The sequence below is a fragment of the Pseudorasbora parva genome, chromosome 1 (assembly GCF_024679245.1).
Source record: "Pseudorasbora parva isolate DD20220531a chromosome 1, ASM2467924v1, whole genome shotgun sequence".
In the NCBI taxonomy this organism is placed as follows: domain Eukaryota; kingdom Metazoa; phylum Chordata; class Actinopteri; order Cypriniformes; family Gobionidae; genus Pseudorasbora; species Pseudorasbora parva.
In genome coordinates, this window is record NC_090172.1 from 50,407,991 (window position 1) to 50,425,128 (window position 17,138).

Consider the following 17,138-nt stretch of genomic DNA (forward strand, 5'->3'; position numbering starts at 1 on the left):
ATATATATATATATATATATATATATATATATATATAAAAATTTTTTTTTTTTTTTTTTTTTTCAAAATAAGCATGAGCATCCCATTCGGTCATTTTTCAACGCTATAAGAATGTTCATTTTGAATGTCCTAAAACATTCTTAAGTAGTAATCTACTTGCGTTAATGTTTTGAGAATTTTAGTAAGGCAGCGGCTATTTGCACTAAGCTATTTGATATTTGCACAGAGTGTATTTATACCAGGTGTAAATACAATACCTTGTTGGCAAGTGCTATTTGCCCTAGCACCACCTAACAGTGACTGGTTCGGCCAAACAAGATAAAAAAAGACATTTCAACTTCAGTGGTCAGTCAGTAAACCATAAGGCTTTAGGTTTTGACGCATATAGGTTTTTTCCACTTTTAGAACATTTTCTTAATTTTTATTGAAAGTAATTTTCTTTTCAGTGTGATATATGATAGAATAAGGAAGAGGAGTGAGCTCGTCAAAATAAATAGAACCTTAAGCCTTATCCTTTAATGACTACACCACTGAAGATGTTGAAATGCATGCATTTTATAATCTTGTTTGGTCCAGCCAGGTATTCTTAGGCAAAAAGGCACGCTATTTGCACTTAGTGTGAATACACACTCCGTATTAGGCAAACGCCAGATAACATAGAACTAATGTTCTCTTAGCATTACTGGAAGAATCTTTATTCATACCTTTGAGAGAACCTTGTCAGAACATTAGCCAAAGTTTCCTGTTAGCTGGGAAACTTCTTTGGGTTGAAAGCAACATAAAATCAGAGAAAATAAGAAAAACAGACAGACAACGAAAGGAAAAAGGAAATACATGTGATCAGGATGCAATTAGTAAGTGATATGACTCCTGCTGTGTGTGACAACACAAAGCACAGAACTCTATATTTTTAGTTGAAGAAATCAATAGGTTCTCTAAGTTCGACAAAACGGAAAAGGCAAATGACAGAAGAAGATGAAGCTGGGAGGACAAACGTCAGACAGGATGGCTCATTTATCAACGCAAAAAGAGGCCAAATGCATTTGTCTCCTCATTAACTTAACAATAACAAGAGTCTGGAAATAATTATATTACAAATAAATGATTTTCCTCTCAGGATTTGTAATTTATGAAGATGTACAATGGAACCCAAAGAATTGGACACATTTGTGGGTGTTAACTTTTTTGTGGGTCTTGAGATGCATTTAATTAAACATATAGTGCTGTCTTTTAGTTTGTGACTCTCAGTATTACACCTGGGAAATACAAAATCTCCATTTACAGAACGCTAACAATATTTTGATATGACGATGAATGTTTGTGCTCATGGTTGGTAGGGAAGCTGGGAAAATTAGTCCAGATTTGTTTCATTTGCCAGCCTGTCACTCAACTGCTCACTTCTGCCTGATCGAATGTGGCATCTGTTGATTGTGACTGATGCTTAATGTCTGGGCTGTTAGTGCTGCTTCAAGATTACTTTGGACCGAGCATTCACAAGGCAGAAAAATTAAGCTTAAAATCAAAATCTACTCTGCCCACACCTGCAAAAGTATCAGAGAAATGTGTGTAATGAAAATAGGTCTAATGTGGAAAAATGACAGAAAAGTGTGAATAAAATACAGGAATTATTTTACATTTATTTTTCATAAAAAGTAGCCTAAATGTCTCATAATAATATAAGATCATATAACGAATATGAATAATATAATCCTGCAGAATTTAAGTATGTGCTTGATGCTTTCCTTGAAATGGCTTCTTTGCTGCCCTTCATGACACCAGGCCATTGTCCAAAACCCTCACATCAATATCAATCGAGCTCTGCAATGGTGGTGACACTCATGAGAAGAAGGTCCCATGACACTTGCTAGCATATCTATGCTTGATGGACCCTTTGCTGTTCTCTTTTAGGTGCAATATTCTTTGCAGCAACTTCCTTACATGTCAGGCCATTTTGATGCAAAACAATGATAGCTGTTAGCCTGACGTTGTCATACTCAAATCTAGTCAGAAAATGAGTCTGAAACCCTTCCATTGGGCTGCGATTATGAGGCGTGTTTCAACCGAACCAGGAAAGACATCAATTGGATTGACCTTTGTAGGTCTATCCAATTGATGTCTTTCCTGGTTCGGTTGAAACACGCCTCATAATCGCAGCCCAATGGAGCAAACCAATCAGAACAACGAAGCGACGCATTGTCAAATGTCAACAGCCAGAGCTCAACTAACACTGTGTTGCCAACTCCGCGTTTTTTTCTGCGGTTGTTTTCTATGTCCGAGGGTTGAAGCGACTATTATGCGATATATAGACCCATAAATGCGAATTTTAGCAACCTTGCCAAAATAACACACATTTTACCCCCCAAACACCATTTTTCCCCCGGAGAACCCCCCGAGAAGCTATTGTTTAGGGCTAGTAGTTGGCGGATTTTGTTGTAAAAACTTGGCAACCCTGTCTGCACGCGCTGGAATAAACGATCTTTGCCGGTGTTGTAAAAAAATAAAAGAATTTATTGATACACAGAGTACTTACCCAACATGATCATCATCTTTGAGAGAAATTATGAAGGTGAATGCATATACAAACAAGCTCTCCGTTTAGGATTCGAGTAAATATAATCCAAGCCCCTTTGATGACGTGCATGATTACGCTACTGTTGATCATCTGTCCGTCATCGTCTAAAGCCCGCCCTGATGATTTCATTGGTCCGAACAGTTTCTGTTCAGAGATAATTACTCCTCTATGGAGCAATGCCAGACCGAATTGCCCGACCTAAAAATGTTTTGGGCAGGGCTAAGTTCGGCTGGCATCCAGGCTAGATAGCTGTTTGTCTTTATTTGAAGCTAACCATTGCTAACTCAAGAACACACTATCCCAGCCAAAGATTAGGGCCAGGTTTGAGCCAAATTCCAAACTCGGAGCCCTCTCCATGGACAGCACACCAAATACACATATTTTATACTATATCTACTGTAAGTGTGAATACTTATGAGCTCAATTAGCCTTTCGCTGGCCCCTCCCCCAAAGGGATATTGTAAGTGTTTAAAATGCAAATGCGTAGTTCAGTTGAAACCATGCCCTCTTTGGCTTGCTGTTGATGCTGTAAACTGATTGTACGAGGCAAGCTAACTGTTTAAATAACAGCTCTAGTTACTCCCGCGATCTATTGGAAAGCAGTCTGCGATCAACTGGTCTGTTGTGTTTCCTTCATTGCGTATTTTTATATTTTGAATATCCCTCCTCGATCTGGAGGATATCGTGGAGGTATTGCTCCTAAAAAGGTCACTGACATGCACTGGTATACCTCTTCCCGTCATGGCAATCTGTTGCGCTGGTCGTGTTTGACCATTTGTTTGTCGCATGTAGCAACAGTAACTAAGGGGGGCGGGGCTCGGTGAAAGCCTGATTCAGGCGGATGCATTTTTTATCCAACAAGAAGACATGCACATAAACTACGATGGAAACACATTTACAGAATAAATCCCTTGATACCCATCAAAATATCTCATGTGTTTTTTCCTCAACAGAGGATATGATTGGATAACTGGACTAACTAGCAGACCAGATTCATTGGACAGCATTTCAAATGTTGGTTTGGTCAACATTTTTGAATTATTTAGCATAAGAACCTCCCAGAAGCTCTTACATGATTGCATCTGAACACAAGATAACATGATAGCATATTATTGCATTTCGCTTTCCCAATTGCAGCAACTTCCATTATTGTAAATGCAGCCGTTTTCGAGTTTATTTTGAAAAGTGTACATGCTTTTATTTTGACATGACGAAAACCGGAAGTAGCGTCTGTTAGCCGCGGTACGTTCAGAAAACGAAACTCAGAGGAAAAAGCTCACATGTAGCGGTGATGTTATCTGCTATTTTTTGTTTCTTGACTATTAGTCCATGCTTCATAGTGTTTGCCTCAACTGTGTGTAAGCTGAAAAAATCATATTGTTGACTGTGAAGATTGCTTCTGGGAAATGTCTCTGCCGTTGGTTGAGAAGCAGGCTAAAGTGGTCAGTATTATTCTGTATTCTTTATTAGCATTAACAACAGTGCTAAGCCATGCTATTTATGTAACGTTTGCAGTATTTGATGCTGTCTTTTATTTTTGTCTACCTGAACTTTTAGTTCTACGGTGTTAATAAACAGCTGTAAACGGAACCGGAGTCTCGCATTCAATCAATGGGCGGCACAGTAGAACACTTCTGTATCGGTGAAGACTCCGAGCGGATGAAGATGGGTTAGCTGCAGGCCACGTGCGGTAAAGGAAAGGACACCTTGTGAATTGTTCGTGTGAATCCAAAGGGGCAAGTGGACAAGGCTACACAAGCAATCACATCGAAGAGAGTGTATTGAAAGTAGTGCAAGTACTGCCATTATAGCACACGGACGTTTCATTTGTGTTTTTTCTCTTAAAGCAGCAGTGGACATTATTTTTCCTGCAGTTGATTATCAAGTAAGATTTAAAGAGACTAAGTAGATAAGTAAATTAACCATTCTCCCAGTTGAATCTAAGACGGTTTAAGTTAGTAACAAAGTATTGTTCTTACAAGTGAGTTTTCATATTTAGATTGTTACGAGTTATTTATTTATTTTTCTCGCTTTGTTAATTGTCTTTCATTGCTCATTTATTTAAGTGGATTATTATGATACTGTAGTGTTTTGTGCAATATTCAAAGGTTAAGCTAAGGTATTCAAAGAGATTTATTTTACATTTATTTCATATTTGCACACATTAGAGAACAGAATACATTTTATTCAAATATCAACACATCTAAAACTCTGCATTTAATATGTCACACTCAAAGGAAAGCACCTTTCTTCCAACTGAAGTGGTCACTCATGGAGATCTTCAAGAAGATAGTGACGCAGAACAGCAAGCTGATGCTGATGAGCAAGTTGAAGACACAGCGCGGGACATACAATCTCAGGTTGGTGCGGATGACACACAAATGCCACCTGAAATTAGGAAATCTGGACGCATACAAAGGCTCACTGAAAAAGGAAAGGCTCTGTTAGATGAAAAATTGAAGGATCTAAATGTGAGTTTTGTAAAGATGTACAGACGATGGAAGTATCATATCAATGGCTTGAAAAGGTCCATCAAGAACAATGATGCTGATGATCTTATTGATGAAATTGTAAATGCAATCAATACCATCCAAGTTGATATGGACAATACTTACCTCAAAATAAGAGCCATTTCAAGTCCTGAACCTGACATTCGGAGAATGAATGACACATGCCAGGCATTCACTAGGATTGCAAATACAAATGTTCAACATTTCCGCAGTGGTGATGATTCAGAATGCATAACTTGGCCTGATGCTAAATCAGTCTTTGACAGCACAGTGTCTAGTGTTTCCTCAGCTCAAACCGCTAAGTCAAAGGCTTCTTCCAAAGTATCCAGACACTCTTCCATCCTGTCCCTTAATGCAAAGCAAGCAGCAGCTGAACTTGTGGCTACGCAAGAGGTGATAAAGATAACAAATGTACAACATCATCAGAAGGAAGAAATTCAAAGACTTGAGGTGGAAGATCAAATCTTGAAGGCTGAAAGAGAAGCTAAAGAAAAGGAAATTGAAGCAGAGAGTGCTAAAAAAAGAGCTCAGTTCATAGTAGAAAGTGCAGATAGAAAATTGAAGCTAGAAGAGAAAAAGAGAGAAGTAGAACGTCTAGAAGAACTTAAAGGACATGTTGCAGCTCAAGCAAGATTGCAGGTTTATTCAGAATCTGTCGATCCACCACTTGCATGTAACCCTTTCATAGATCCATTTTTTCCCTCCTATCAAGCACCAGTCTCTCAAGCTCCTCCTGCGCAACACGCCAAGCCCAGTCAAGTCCATCACCCACATGGGGTCGCAACCACCAACCCTCTCCTATATCCCTCCATGTACACCTCATGTTCTATTCCTCAACCAGCCACATTTCCTCAAGTCATCACCCCAACTGCACTTCCACTCATGCAACAAGCCCCAATCACTCAAGCTCCTACTACTCAAACCCTTTTAACCTCTCAGGAAGCTTCCAACGACCTTGTAAGAACTCTTGCTGAAGCAATCACAGCTAATCGAGTTCCAATCCCAGAACCTGAAGTTTTCAAAGGAGATCCTCTCAAGTACAATGATTGGAAGCTTTCCTTCTTTACTCTGATTGATCGCAAGAATCTGCTAGCTCAAGAAAAGCTTTTTTTCTTACGCAAGTACGTTGGTGGTTCAGCCAAAAGAGCTATTGAAGGCCATTTCCTTGTAGGAACAGAAACAGCTTATCGTGCTGCCTGGGACATACTTGAAGACAGATTTGGTAATCCATTCATAGTTGCCAAGTCGTACCGTGACAAGATACATACATGGCATAAAATCAGTCCCAAAGACAGTGAAAACCTTCGTGAGTTTGTTGATTTCTTGACCAGTGTTGAATCCGCTATGCCGTATGTTCAAGGTCTACAAACTCTCAATGACTGTGTGGAAAACCAAAGGATTGCGCTCAAGCTCCCGGATTGGTTGAGCTCACGATGGAATAGAGAAGCTACAATTTATCAAGATGAACACAAAATGTTCCCTGACTTTAGATACTTCGTGAGATTTCTCAACATGGAAGCTCGAATTGCATGCAACCCCATCACATCATTGTTTGCAGTGAAGTCAACTGACCAAGAAAGATCAAAGCCAACAGAACGAGATCAGTCTAAGTATCAACGAAATCAAAGTTTTAGTGCTAAGACTTTTACTACTAATACAAGTGAGAAGACAAGCATCACATGCATGTTTTGTAAGAAGAAAGGACATACTCTCCATAGGTGTTTCAAGATTAGAGAAAAACCAGTTGAAGAAAGAGTTAAGTTTGTTCAATTGGAGAAATTATGTTTTGGCTGCCTTAGGACTGGCCATAACTCCAGAGCTTGTACATCCAGGAGTGTGTGTGACTTGTGTGGAAAACTCCACCCTACTTGCTTACATCAAGATCGTGGGAAGAAAGACCAAGAGCAAGGAGTAAGAATAAAACCAGAAAGGCCAAATGAAAACAAAGGAGACAAAAACCAACAGTCTGAATCATTTGAAATACAGCAAGTTACCTCTAACCGAGTTGTTCAAGAGAAGAGCAGCACTCACACTTCATCTATTGTTCCAGTCTATGTCTCCATGACAATGGAACCAGACAAGGAAGTTTTAGTGTATGCTTTACTTGATAGTCAGAGCGATACAACCTTCATCCTGAAGGATGCAGCTGTAACATTGGGTGCCAAGAAAGAGCCAGTAAAACTTAAAGTGTCCACAATAACATCAAAAACAAAGGTGGTGAATAGCCAAAAGGTGCAAGGACTGCAGGTAAGAGGCATCAGCTCTGACACTAAAATCAAACTCCCAACAACCTATACCAGAGATTACATACCAGCAAACAGATCCCATATACCCACAAGCACAACCGCAAAGTCCTGGCCCCATTTAGAACATTTGGCTGATGAAATGTCTCCTGAGCTCAACTGTGAAGTGGGATTGTTAATCGGCTATAACTGTCCACAAGCCCTACTTCCCAGAGATGTCATCTCAGGCAATGAAAACCAGCCATATGCACAAAGGTCTGTGTTGGGTTGGAGCATTATCGGCTACAGCAGCACTGAAGTTGATCATGATCATGAGGATGAAATCGGTGTGAGCCACCGTATCATCATAAAGAAAGTTCAGCCAGCTGCCAAGCCCTTTTCTGAGCTCAAGTCTGAGGTTCGTTTTGTTTGTAGAACTCAAGTCAAGGAAATGATCACTCCAGCAGATATACTCAAGGTCTTTGAGGCAGATTTTACTGAGAAGTCCAGTGAAGAAGGTCTAAAATCACAAGATGATATTAAGTTCTTGGTGAAGCTGAAAGAAGGAATTAAGCAAAAGCCAAATGGACATTACGAAATGCCATTGCCTTTCAAGGAAGAGAGACCAAACCTGCCAAACAACAAAGTATGTGCACAGCATAGACTCAGATGTCTGGAAAAACGTCTTAAGAAAGATAATCAGTATCACAAGGATTATGTGGCTTTTATGGAGGACATCATAGCAAGAGGTGATGCTGAAAGTGTTCCAGAGTCAGAGGTAATCAATCACACCACGTGGTATATCCCTCACCATGGGGTTTACCATCCCCAAAAACCAGGAAAGATTCGTGTTGTATTTGATTGCTCAGCTAAGTTTCACAATACATCACTGAATGAGCATCTACTCACCGGGCCAGACCTTACAAATACCCTTATAGGGGTCTTATGTCGCTTCCGCAAGGGAAAAGTAGCCATCATGTGTGATGTAGAGCGGATGTTCCATCAATTTCATGTTGCACCAAGGGACCAAGACTATCTCAGATTTCTGTGGTGGGAAAGAGGCAATATGGAAGCTCCACCGTCAATGTTCCGCATGAAGGTTCACTTGTTCGGTGCTGCATCGTCACCCGGATGTGCAAACTTTGGGCTTAAACACCTGGCTGCAGAAGGAGAAGGCAAGTTTAGTGAAGCTACAGTGAGGTTTATACAGCGCAACTTTTATGTTGACGATGGATTAACAAGTTTGGACAGTGAAGAAGAAGCTATTGAGCTTGTTAGAGAGGCAAGAGACCTCTGCAACACTGGTAAACTCCACTTACATAAATTCATTACCAACAACAAGAGGGTACTTTCAACAATTCCAAATCAAGAACGTGCTGAAGCTGCAGCTGACCTGGACATGGCCTTGGGTGAGCAGAAGATGGAAAGGGCTCTCGGGGTCCAATGGTGCATTAGCTCTGATAAGTTCCTGTTCAGAGTGAAGGTAAAAGAGCATCCTTTTACCAGAAGAGGAGTACTGTCAACAGTGGCCTCAATTTTTGATCCTCTTGGATTTGTGGCACCTATCATTCTGAAAGGTAAACAGATTCTACAAAGGATGTGTCAAGACAAGGTTGGATGGGATGAGCCGCTTCCTGATGACCTCAGGCCGCGTTGGGAAGCATGGCTCCAAGACCTTCACAATCTGTCTTCGGTAGAGATACCACGGCACTACATACCATTGACAGCTAAGGAAGTTCAACAGTATGAACTTCACCATTTCTCCGATGCCAGTGTTTCCGGCTATGGAATGTGTTCTTACCTTAGGGTTGTTTCGAAGTCTGGAGAAGTCCATTGTGCTCTTGTTATGGGGAAGGCAAGGGTTGCACCGACGAAGCTAACAACAGTCCCAAGGCTGGAACTCTCAGCTGCGGTCGTGGCCACAAGGACAAGTGATCTGTTAAGGAGAGAAATGGAGATTGAAAATCTGCAGGAATACTTTTGGACCGATTCCAAGGTCATACTTGGTTACATTAACAATGATGAAAAGCGATTTCATGTATTCGTAGCCAATCGGATCCAGCAGATCAAATCAAGCACAGAACCACGTCAGTGGCAATATGTTGCCTCAGAAAATAACCCAGCTGACCATGCCTCTCGCGGACTCATGGCAAAGGAGCTTGTAGAGTCTAACTGGTTCAAGGGACCTAGTTTCTTGTGGCAAAGGGACCTCCCTAAGGAAGAAGAGTTTAAGGTGAGAGAACTCAATAAGGATGATCCAGAAATCAAAAGAGCACAAGTTCACACAACGAAAGCAAATGAGGAAAGGTCCTTATCAGACCGACTTCACAAGTTTTCAGATTGGAAAAGAGTCGTAAGAGCCATAGCAAGACTTAAGCGTCTTGCAAAAGAGGTGAAAGGTCTTAAAACAAGATCCAATAAAGTTACGACGCTTGAAGAAAGAATGGAGGCTGAACAATTTTTAATCCGTGAAGTTCAAGAAGAAGCGTTCAGTGATGAAATCAGAGCTCTTAAACAAAAAAAGGTACAAAAGAACAAGTCAACCAAACTGTACAAGTTGAACCCTTTCTTGGACAGCCAAGATATCCTGAGGGTGGGAGGTAGATTGACACAAGCAACACTCCACCTGTAACGAGTTCGATGAGGTAAGGAAGGAAGAGGACACGGGGGTCGGCAGGACTGTTGATGCTTATTTATTATTCACTCAAACACAAACGTGCACACTTCCTCGTGTGTCTCTTTTCTCATATATCGCTCAGTCTCTGTATCACTTCCGGGTCACGCACTTCCGGCTTCCGGTATACTCAGGGTCTCTGTGCATCAACAGTCCGACTCTCTCTCTCTTCGGTCTCCGGTTCCGCTGGTGTTTTATCCCGTCTCCGCGCTCATTACTAGAACAAGAGACAGGTGTTATTAATCTGCGTCCAACCCACTCACTTACCGCTCGTCCCGTGGCCCTCTCTCCCGCTGCAGACCTCGCTGAACCACGCCCCCCTTGCCACATACCCCCACCGCCCGACTCAGGCCGGGGAGCCGTCCGGCCTGCAGCCCCCCCCCCCCCCCCCCCCATTTCTGGAGAGGAAATCGGCCACAGCCATCTGAGCACCCGGCCTGTGGACCACCTTGAACTTAAACGGCTGAAGAGCCAGATACCAACGGGTGATCCGCGCGTTGGTATCCTTCATGCGGTGGAGCCATTGGAGAGGAGCGTGGTCCGAACAGAGAGTGAACTCCCGCCCCAGGAGGTAGTAGCGGAGGGTGAGAACGGCCCATCTGATGGCCAAACACTCCTTTTCTATGGTGCTGTACTTAGCTTCTCTCTTGGAGAGCTTGCGGCTAATGTACAGCACCGGCCGCTCTCCCCCCTCCACCTCTTGGGCCAGGACTGCGCCCAGCCCCCTGTCCGACGCGTCAGTCTGCAACAAGAAAGGGAGAGAAAAGTCAGGGGAGTGTAACAGCGGCCCGCCACATAGGGCAGCCTTTACTTGGGTAAAAGCCTGTTGACACGGCTCCGTCCACTGGACCGTATCTGGTAGCCCCTTTCTAGTAAGATCAGTCAAAGGGCTGGTGAGGTCCGAATAATTTGGTATAAACCGTCTATAATATCCCGCCAGCCCCAAGAACTGTCTTACCTCCTTTTTGGTCTTGGGCCTCGGGCAGGTTGCAATTGCGGCAGTCTTATCAATTTGGGGACGCACCTGCCCATGACCCAAGTGGAAGCCCAGATACCTTACTTCCACCCGCCCAATCGCACACTTCTTCGGATTGGCCGTGAGCCCCGCTCTCCTCAGCGACCTCAGGACCGCCCTCACATGCTGCATATGCCGCTGCCAGTCGTGACTATAAATCACTATGTCATCTAGGTACGCAGCAGCATATGCAGCATGGGGACGCAAAATCCTATCCATGAGTCGCTGGAAGGTTGCGGGTGCCCCGAACAAGCCGAAAGGAAGCGTGACGAATTGGTGTAATCCGAACGGCGTGGTGAAAGCTGTTTTTTCTTTGGACAATGGAGACAAGGGGATCTGCCAATAGCCCTTTGTTAAGTCCAGTGTCGAATAAAATCGAGCCGAGCCTAACCGATCAAGCAATTCGTCAACCCGTGGCATTGGATACGCGTCGAACTTCGACACAGCGTTCACCTTGCGGTAGTCCACACAGAACCTGACCGAGCCGTCCGTTTTGGGGACCAAAACTATCGGGCTCGCCCAGTCACTGTTGGACTCCTCGATTACTCCCATGTCGAGCATTGCGCCTAATTCGTCCTGAACTACTTTTTTCTTGTGTTCAGGCAAGCGATACGGCCGGCTGCGAACTACCACGCCCGGCTCGGTCTCGATATGGTGCTGAATCAAGTCGGTACGTCCCGGTAGGGGCGAGAACACGTCGGCGAACTCCGCCTGCAATTTCGATAAATCAGCGAGTTGTAACGGTGAGAGGTGATCTCCCCCAGGGGCCAGCGCGACTGATTGCGCTTTAATGCTCGCCTCTGGCCCGAGATCATCCTCTCCCCCGATCACCGTTGCCAACAACACCGATTCCACCTCATTCCATTTTTTCAGCAGATTGAGGTGGTATATTTGACGTGCCCCGTTCCTATCGGATCGTATCACTTCATAATCGAGCTCTCCTATCTGCCGTGCGACCTCAAACGGCCCCTGCCACTTCGACATTAATTTTGAGCTCGAGGTTGGGAGTAGAACGAGCACCTTCTCTCCCGGTGGGAATTTGCGCAGTTTCGTACCCCTGTTATATGACCGGCTCTGGCGGTCCTGGGCTTGCAACAAATTCTCCCTAGATAGCCGCCCCAATGTGTGGAGTTTTGTTCGCAAGTCCATGACGTACTGAATTTCGTTTTTGGCCAACGAAGGCCCCTCCTCCCAAGTTTCTCGTAGGACGTCCAGCACCCCCCGTGGCTGACGCCCGTAGAGAAGCTCGAAGGGGGAAAACCCCGTGGAGGCTTGCGGGACCTCGCGCACAGCAAATAAGAGGGGTTCTAACCACCGATCCCAATTTTTGGCGTCTTCTTGTACGAATTTACGGATCATGGATTTAAGAGTGCGATTAAATCGTTCGACCAAGCCGTCTGTTTGTGGGTGATAGACGCTGGTTCGAATGGATTTAATGCCCAGTAATCCGTACAATTCGCTTAACGTGCGTGACAAACGCCGTGCCTTGATCAGTGAGGATTTCTTTCGGAATCCCCACCCGGGAGATTAAACGAAACAGTGCGTCCGCAACACTCTTCGTCGAGATGTTGCGGAGAGCCACTGCTTCCGGGTATCGTGTTGCGTAGTCCACGATAACTAGCGCAAAACGATGCCCGCGTGCGGATCGTTCTAATGGCCCGATGAGGTCCATCGCAATTCTCTCGAAGGGGACCTGCATTAATGGTAGAGGGCGCAATGGCGCTTTTGGGGCGGCCAGTGGGTTCACCAACTGACATTCAGGACAAGACGCGCACCACCTGCGCACATTGTCATAAATGCCTGGCCAAAAGAATCGGGTCATTAAACGATTCAGCGTGGCCGCCTGTCCCAGGTGGCCCGCCATCGGGTTCGAATGAGCCGCCTGGAAAAGCATTTCCCGGCGGCTCTTTGGTACTAACAATTGGGTTGTATCCATTTTTGACTGAGCGTCTTGGGTCACTCGATACAACCTATCCTTAATTATGGCAAAATAAGGATACGTGACGGGCAATGCGGGTTGAAGGGGCTGACCGTCGATGGTGCGGACCTGTTGAAACGCATGTTTTAGCGTCTCGTCTTGAGACTGCTCCAGAGGGAAGTCATCGCGGTCCGAGAGAATCAGTCTCTCAACCCCGCTCGGTTCCTCTGAAGCTGTTCCCAAGGGCCCCGTATCAGCCTCGCCAACCTGCACTCGCACCGCCCCGTTCCTAGCCTTGTTTCCCCAAGCGGCATCCGCGCACAACGACCCCAATAACGCCGAAAAGGCGGGCCAATTCGTCCCCAGAATTAGCGGATGCCGGAGGTGGGGACTAACCGCCACCTCAACACTATGCTTTTTCCCCCTAAACTGTATCGTGACTGGGACAACCGGATATTCCACCACATCCCCGTGCACACACCGCACCTTAACCACGCGGCTTGTATCCAACGCCCCAGGCTGAATCAGGCTTTGATGGATCGAGGTTTGGTTACATCCTGAATCCACCAAGGCCTGATATGTACCCCCCTTGATACTTACAGGAATTTGGTACTCTCCTGCTTGATCGGGGGTGGTCCGCTGGACGTCCGGGATCCGGATCATTGTTCCGATGTCCATCATCGGACATCGGTCCACAAAATGATCCGGATCACCGCACCGCCAGCAGGCCAGCCCAGGCCTACCCGCCGCCCCGGCGGCGGGGAGTGGGTTGGAGGCTGAGCGCGGATAGGGGGCGGAACCGGATCCATAGTCACTACCCGTCCCCAGCGGCCCCGCCCCCCTGGGCGGGACCCGCGAACTCCCAGACGGTCCAGGGCCCATCCCACCCCGGCCTCTGGGGGAAACGCGAGGAGGGCCTGGAGGGCGGGACCTGGGGAGAGGGACAGGTCGAGAGAGCGAGAGAGAAGGGGGAGAGAGAGAGGGAGAAGTTAGTGGGGGTGCGCCGACCCCCGGGCACGCCACCAGGTGGTCCTCCGCCAAATTGATGGCCGTCTCCAGCGACGTGGGCCGGTGGCACTGGACCCACTCGGCGGTCTTCCTGGGGAGCCGAGTGATGAACTGCTCCAGTACCACCACATCGACGACATGGTCCACGTCGCTGCCGCCGGCCAGCAGCCATCTGCGGCACTCGTCCCGGAGCTGTTGGGCCAAGGCGAAGGGTCGACCGGACTCGCCCCACTCCAGGGAGCGGAAACGCTGGCGGTGTTGTTCTGGGGTCCGGCCGACCCGCTGAAGAATGGCCCGCTTCAGATCATCGTAGTCCAGGAGGTTCGCAACCGGTAGATGTTGCGCGGCCGCCTGGGCTTCGCCGGATAGCAGTGGAATGAGGCGCACCGGCCACTGTGCCCGGGGCCACCCGCAGGCCTCCGCGGCTTTTTGGAAGAGGTCCACGAAGGCCTCGGGGTCGTCCTCCGGCCCCATCTTTTGTAGGGGCACGTGCACCGGTGCGCTGGCCCGCCCAGCGGCCTCGGCGCGAACCTCCCGGTCCATCCAGCTCCGGAACTGCTCGCGGTCCTCTTGCTGGCCTTGGACAATGGCCTCGAAGCGGCGCTCCTGCTCGGTCCGAAGGTCCAGCAATGCCTTGTGATGTTCCTGGTGGAGGACCGCGAGGGAGGTGATGATCTCCGCAAATGGCGAGGCGGAGGGCGTTGTCATGGCGGCGGCTCTGTCCTGCTTCCTTCCCGGGTTTCGGCACCAGTGTGACGAGTTCGATGAGGTAAGGAAGGAAGAGGACACGGGGGTCGGCAGGACTGTTGATGCTTATTTATTATTCACTCAAACACAAACGTGCACACTTCCTCGTGTGTCTCTTTTCTCATATATCGCTCAGTCTCTGTATCACTTCCGGGTCACGCACTTCCGGCTTCCGGTATACTCAGGGTCTCTGTGCATCAACAGTCCGACTCTCTCTCTCTTCGGTCTCCGGTTCCGCTGGTGTTTTATCCCGTCTCCGCGCTCATTACTAGAACAAGAGACAGGTGTTATTAATCTGCGTCCAACCCACTCACTTACCGCTCGTCCCGTGGCCCTCTCTCCCGCTGCAGACCTCGCTGAACCACGCCCCCCTTGCCACACCACCCTCATGTCAAACACCCAGCCATCCTCCCCAAAGGACATCATGTGTCTCGATTGTTGATAAAGCACTATCATGAGAAGGTGAAGCATCAGGGTCGAGGAATGACCATCAATGAACTACGTTCCAGTGGGATTTGGATCCTGGGGTGTAGTTGTGAGGTATCATCATTCATTTTCAAGTGCATCAAATGCAGAAAGTTCAGAAGATGTAATCAAGATCAAAAAATGGCCGACCTACCCCCAGAGAGGATGGAAGCTACCCCTCCATTTACCTATAGTGGTATGGACTGTTTCGGACCATTTTATGTTAAAGATGGAAGGAAAGAACTGAAGAGGTATGGGCTTCTATTCACTTGCATGTGTTCACGTGCCATCCACATTGAGGCATTGGATGACCTTTCCACTGATGCTTTTCTAAATGCATTGCGCTGTTTTATTGCCATAAGAGGCAATGTAAGTCAACTACGAAGTGATCAAGGCACAAACTTTGTCGGGGCACGCAATGAGTTCCAAGAATTAATGAAAGGAATGGAGCAAGAACGCGTGAAAGAGTTGGGATGCAACTTTGTCATGAACCCACCTGTTTCCAGTCACATGGGCGGCGTCTGGGAGAGGCAGATTCGGACCGTGAGAAGTGTCCTTACTTCCATCCTAGAGCAGTCTGCTGGAAGATTAGACAGCTCTTCATTAAGAACATTCTTATATGAAGTGATGGCTATAGTGAACAGTCGACCATTGACCACTGAATATCTCAATGATCCATTAGGACCCGAACCTCTAACTCCAAACCATATATTGACAATGAAATCTTCAATAATCGCCCCACCACCTGGTGAATTTGTAAGGGAAGATCTCTATCTTCGGAAAAGATGGAAGAGGGTACAGTTCTTGTCCAATGAATTTTGGACCAGGTGGAGAAAAGAGTATTTGCTGAATCTGCAGCAGAGGAGCAAATGGAACAAAGACAGGAGAAATGCTAAAGTGAATGACATTATACTGTTGCAAGATGATGGCGCACCAAGAAATCAGTGGAAGCTGGCGAAGGTAGTTGAAGTCTTCCAAGGAGCTGACGGAAGAGTCAGAAAACTCAAACTGCTCCTTAGTGACACAACACTAGACAGTAAAGGCACACGCTTAAATAAGCCAGTTTACTTAGAAAGGTCAATACACAAAACAGTACTATTGCTTGAGGCTGAATAAGTAGGTTAGCTTTTCAATGACATGGTGTATTTGTGTATTTGCATAAATCTTTTACAAGGTTCTGTTAACAATGTTTTTTTGTGAATCACACATCGTGTGATGGTGGGAGTGTAAATGCAGCCGTTTTCGAGTTTATTTTGAAAAGTGTACATGCTTTTATTTTGACATGACGAAAACCGGAAGTAGCGTCTGTTAGCCGCGGTACGTTCAGAAAACGAAACTCAGAGGAAAAAGCTCACATGTAGCGGTGATGTTATCTGCTATTTTTTGTTTCTTGACTATTAGTCCATGCTTCATAGTGTTTGCCTCAACTGTGTGTAAGCTGAAAAAATCATATTGTTGACTGTGAAGATTGCTTCTGGGAAATGTCTCTGCCGTTGGTTGAGAAGCAGGCTAAAGTGGTCAGTATTATTCTGTATTCTTTATTAGCATTAACAACAGTGCTAAGCCATGCTATTTATGTAACGTTTGCAGTATTTGATGCTGTCTTTTATTTTTGTCTACCTGAACTTTTAGTTCTACGGTGTTAATAAACAGCTGTAAACGGAACCGGAGTCTCGCATTCAATCAATGGGCGGCACAATTATTATTACAGATATGTCGAGCCAATTTTATGATTTTGTTCTCTTGAACACATGGGATGCTGCATGCTGCTTTATTCGCAAATGTTTTATGCAATTTTCCAATTTTAAATTTGTTACTTTGGATGGAAACACAACTAATATTTGGAAGCACTTCTTCCATCCTTTTAACAATCATTCTGCTCTTGTACCTACTCGTTCACACTTTCCCATGTGCTGATGATATACCGAAATGATGAGCTGGTCATTTTGTGCCAGGGCCAAAAAGTAGTACTTTTTTTTTTGACTATTAAGATTTTTTCAATTATTA

General features: G+C 45.7%; 3 protein-coding genes across 3 annotated transcripts; 2 read left to right on the forward strand and 1 right to left on the reverse strand.

Annotated features, from left to right (window-relative positions):
- Positions 1 to 3,739: 3,739 nt before the first annotated feature.
- On the forward strand, positions 3,740 to 9,936 carry LOC137056497 (uncharacterized). Its single transcript, XM_067430758.1, has 2 exons — positions 3,740 to 4,014; positions 4,130 to 9,936. The coding sequence occupies exon 2, from the start codon at positions 4,795 to 4,797 to the stop codon at positions 9,934 to 9,936; it is 5,142 nt and encodes a 1,713-aa protein (XP_067286859.1). The 5' UTR covers positions 3,740 to 4,014; positions 4,130 to 4,794.
- An 11-nt stretch (positions 9,937 to 9,947) lies between these two features.
- On the reverse strand, positions 9,948 to 14,658 carry LOC137085316 (uncharacterized). The gene is made up of 2 exons (XM_067451867.1): positions 13,512 to 14,658; positions 9,948 to 10,195 (listed from the first exon to the last, which is right to left on the reverse strand). The coding sequence occupies exons 1-2, from the start codon at positions 14,625 to 14,627 to the stop codon at positions 10,193 to 10,195; spliced, it is 1,119 nt and encodes a 372-aa protein (XP_067307968.1). The 5' UTR covers positions 14,628 to 14,658; the 3' UTR covers positions 9,948 to 10,192.
- A 404-nt stretch (positions 14,659 to 15,062) lies between these two features.
- On the forward strand, positions 15,063 to 16,824 carry LOC137085323 (uncharacterized). The gene is made up of 2 exons (XM_067451879.1): positions 15,063 to 16,648; positions 16,764 to 16,824. Exon 1 carries the CDS (start codon positions 15,150 to 15,152, stop codon positions 16,245 to 16,247), a length of 1,098 nt encoding a protein of 365 aa, XP_067307980.1. The 5' UTR covers positions 15,063 to 15,149; the 3' UTR covers positions 16,248 to 16,648; positions 16,764 to 16,824.
- Positions 16,825 to 17,138: the final 314 nt, after the last annotated feature.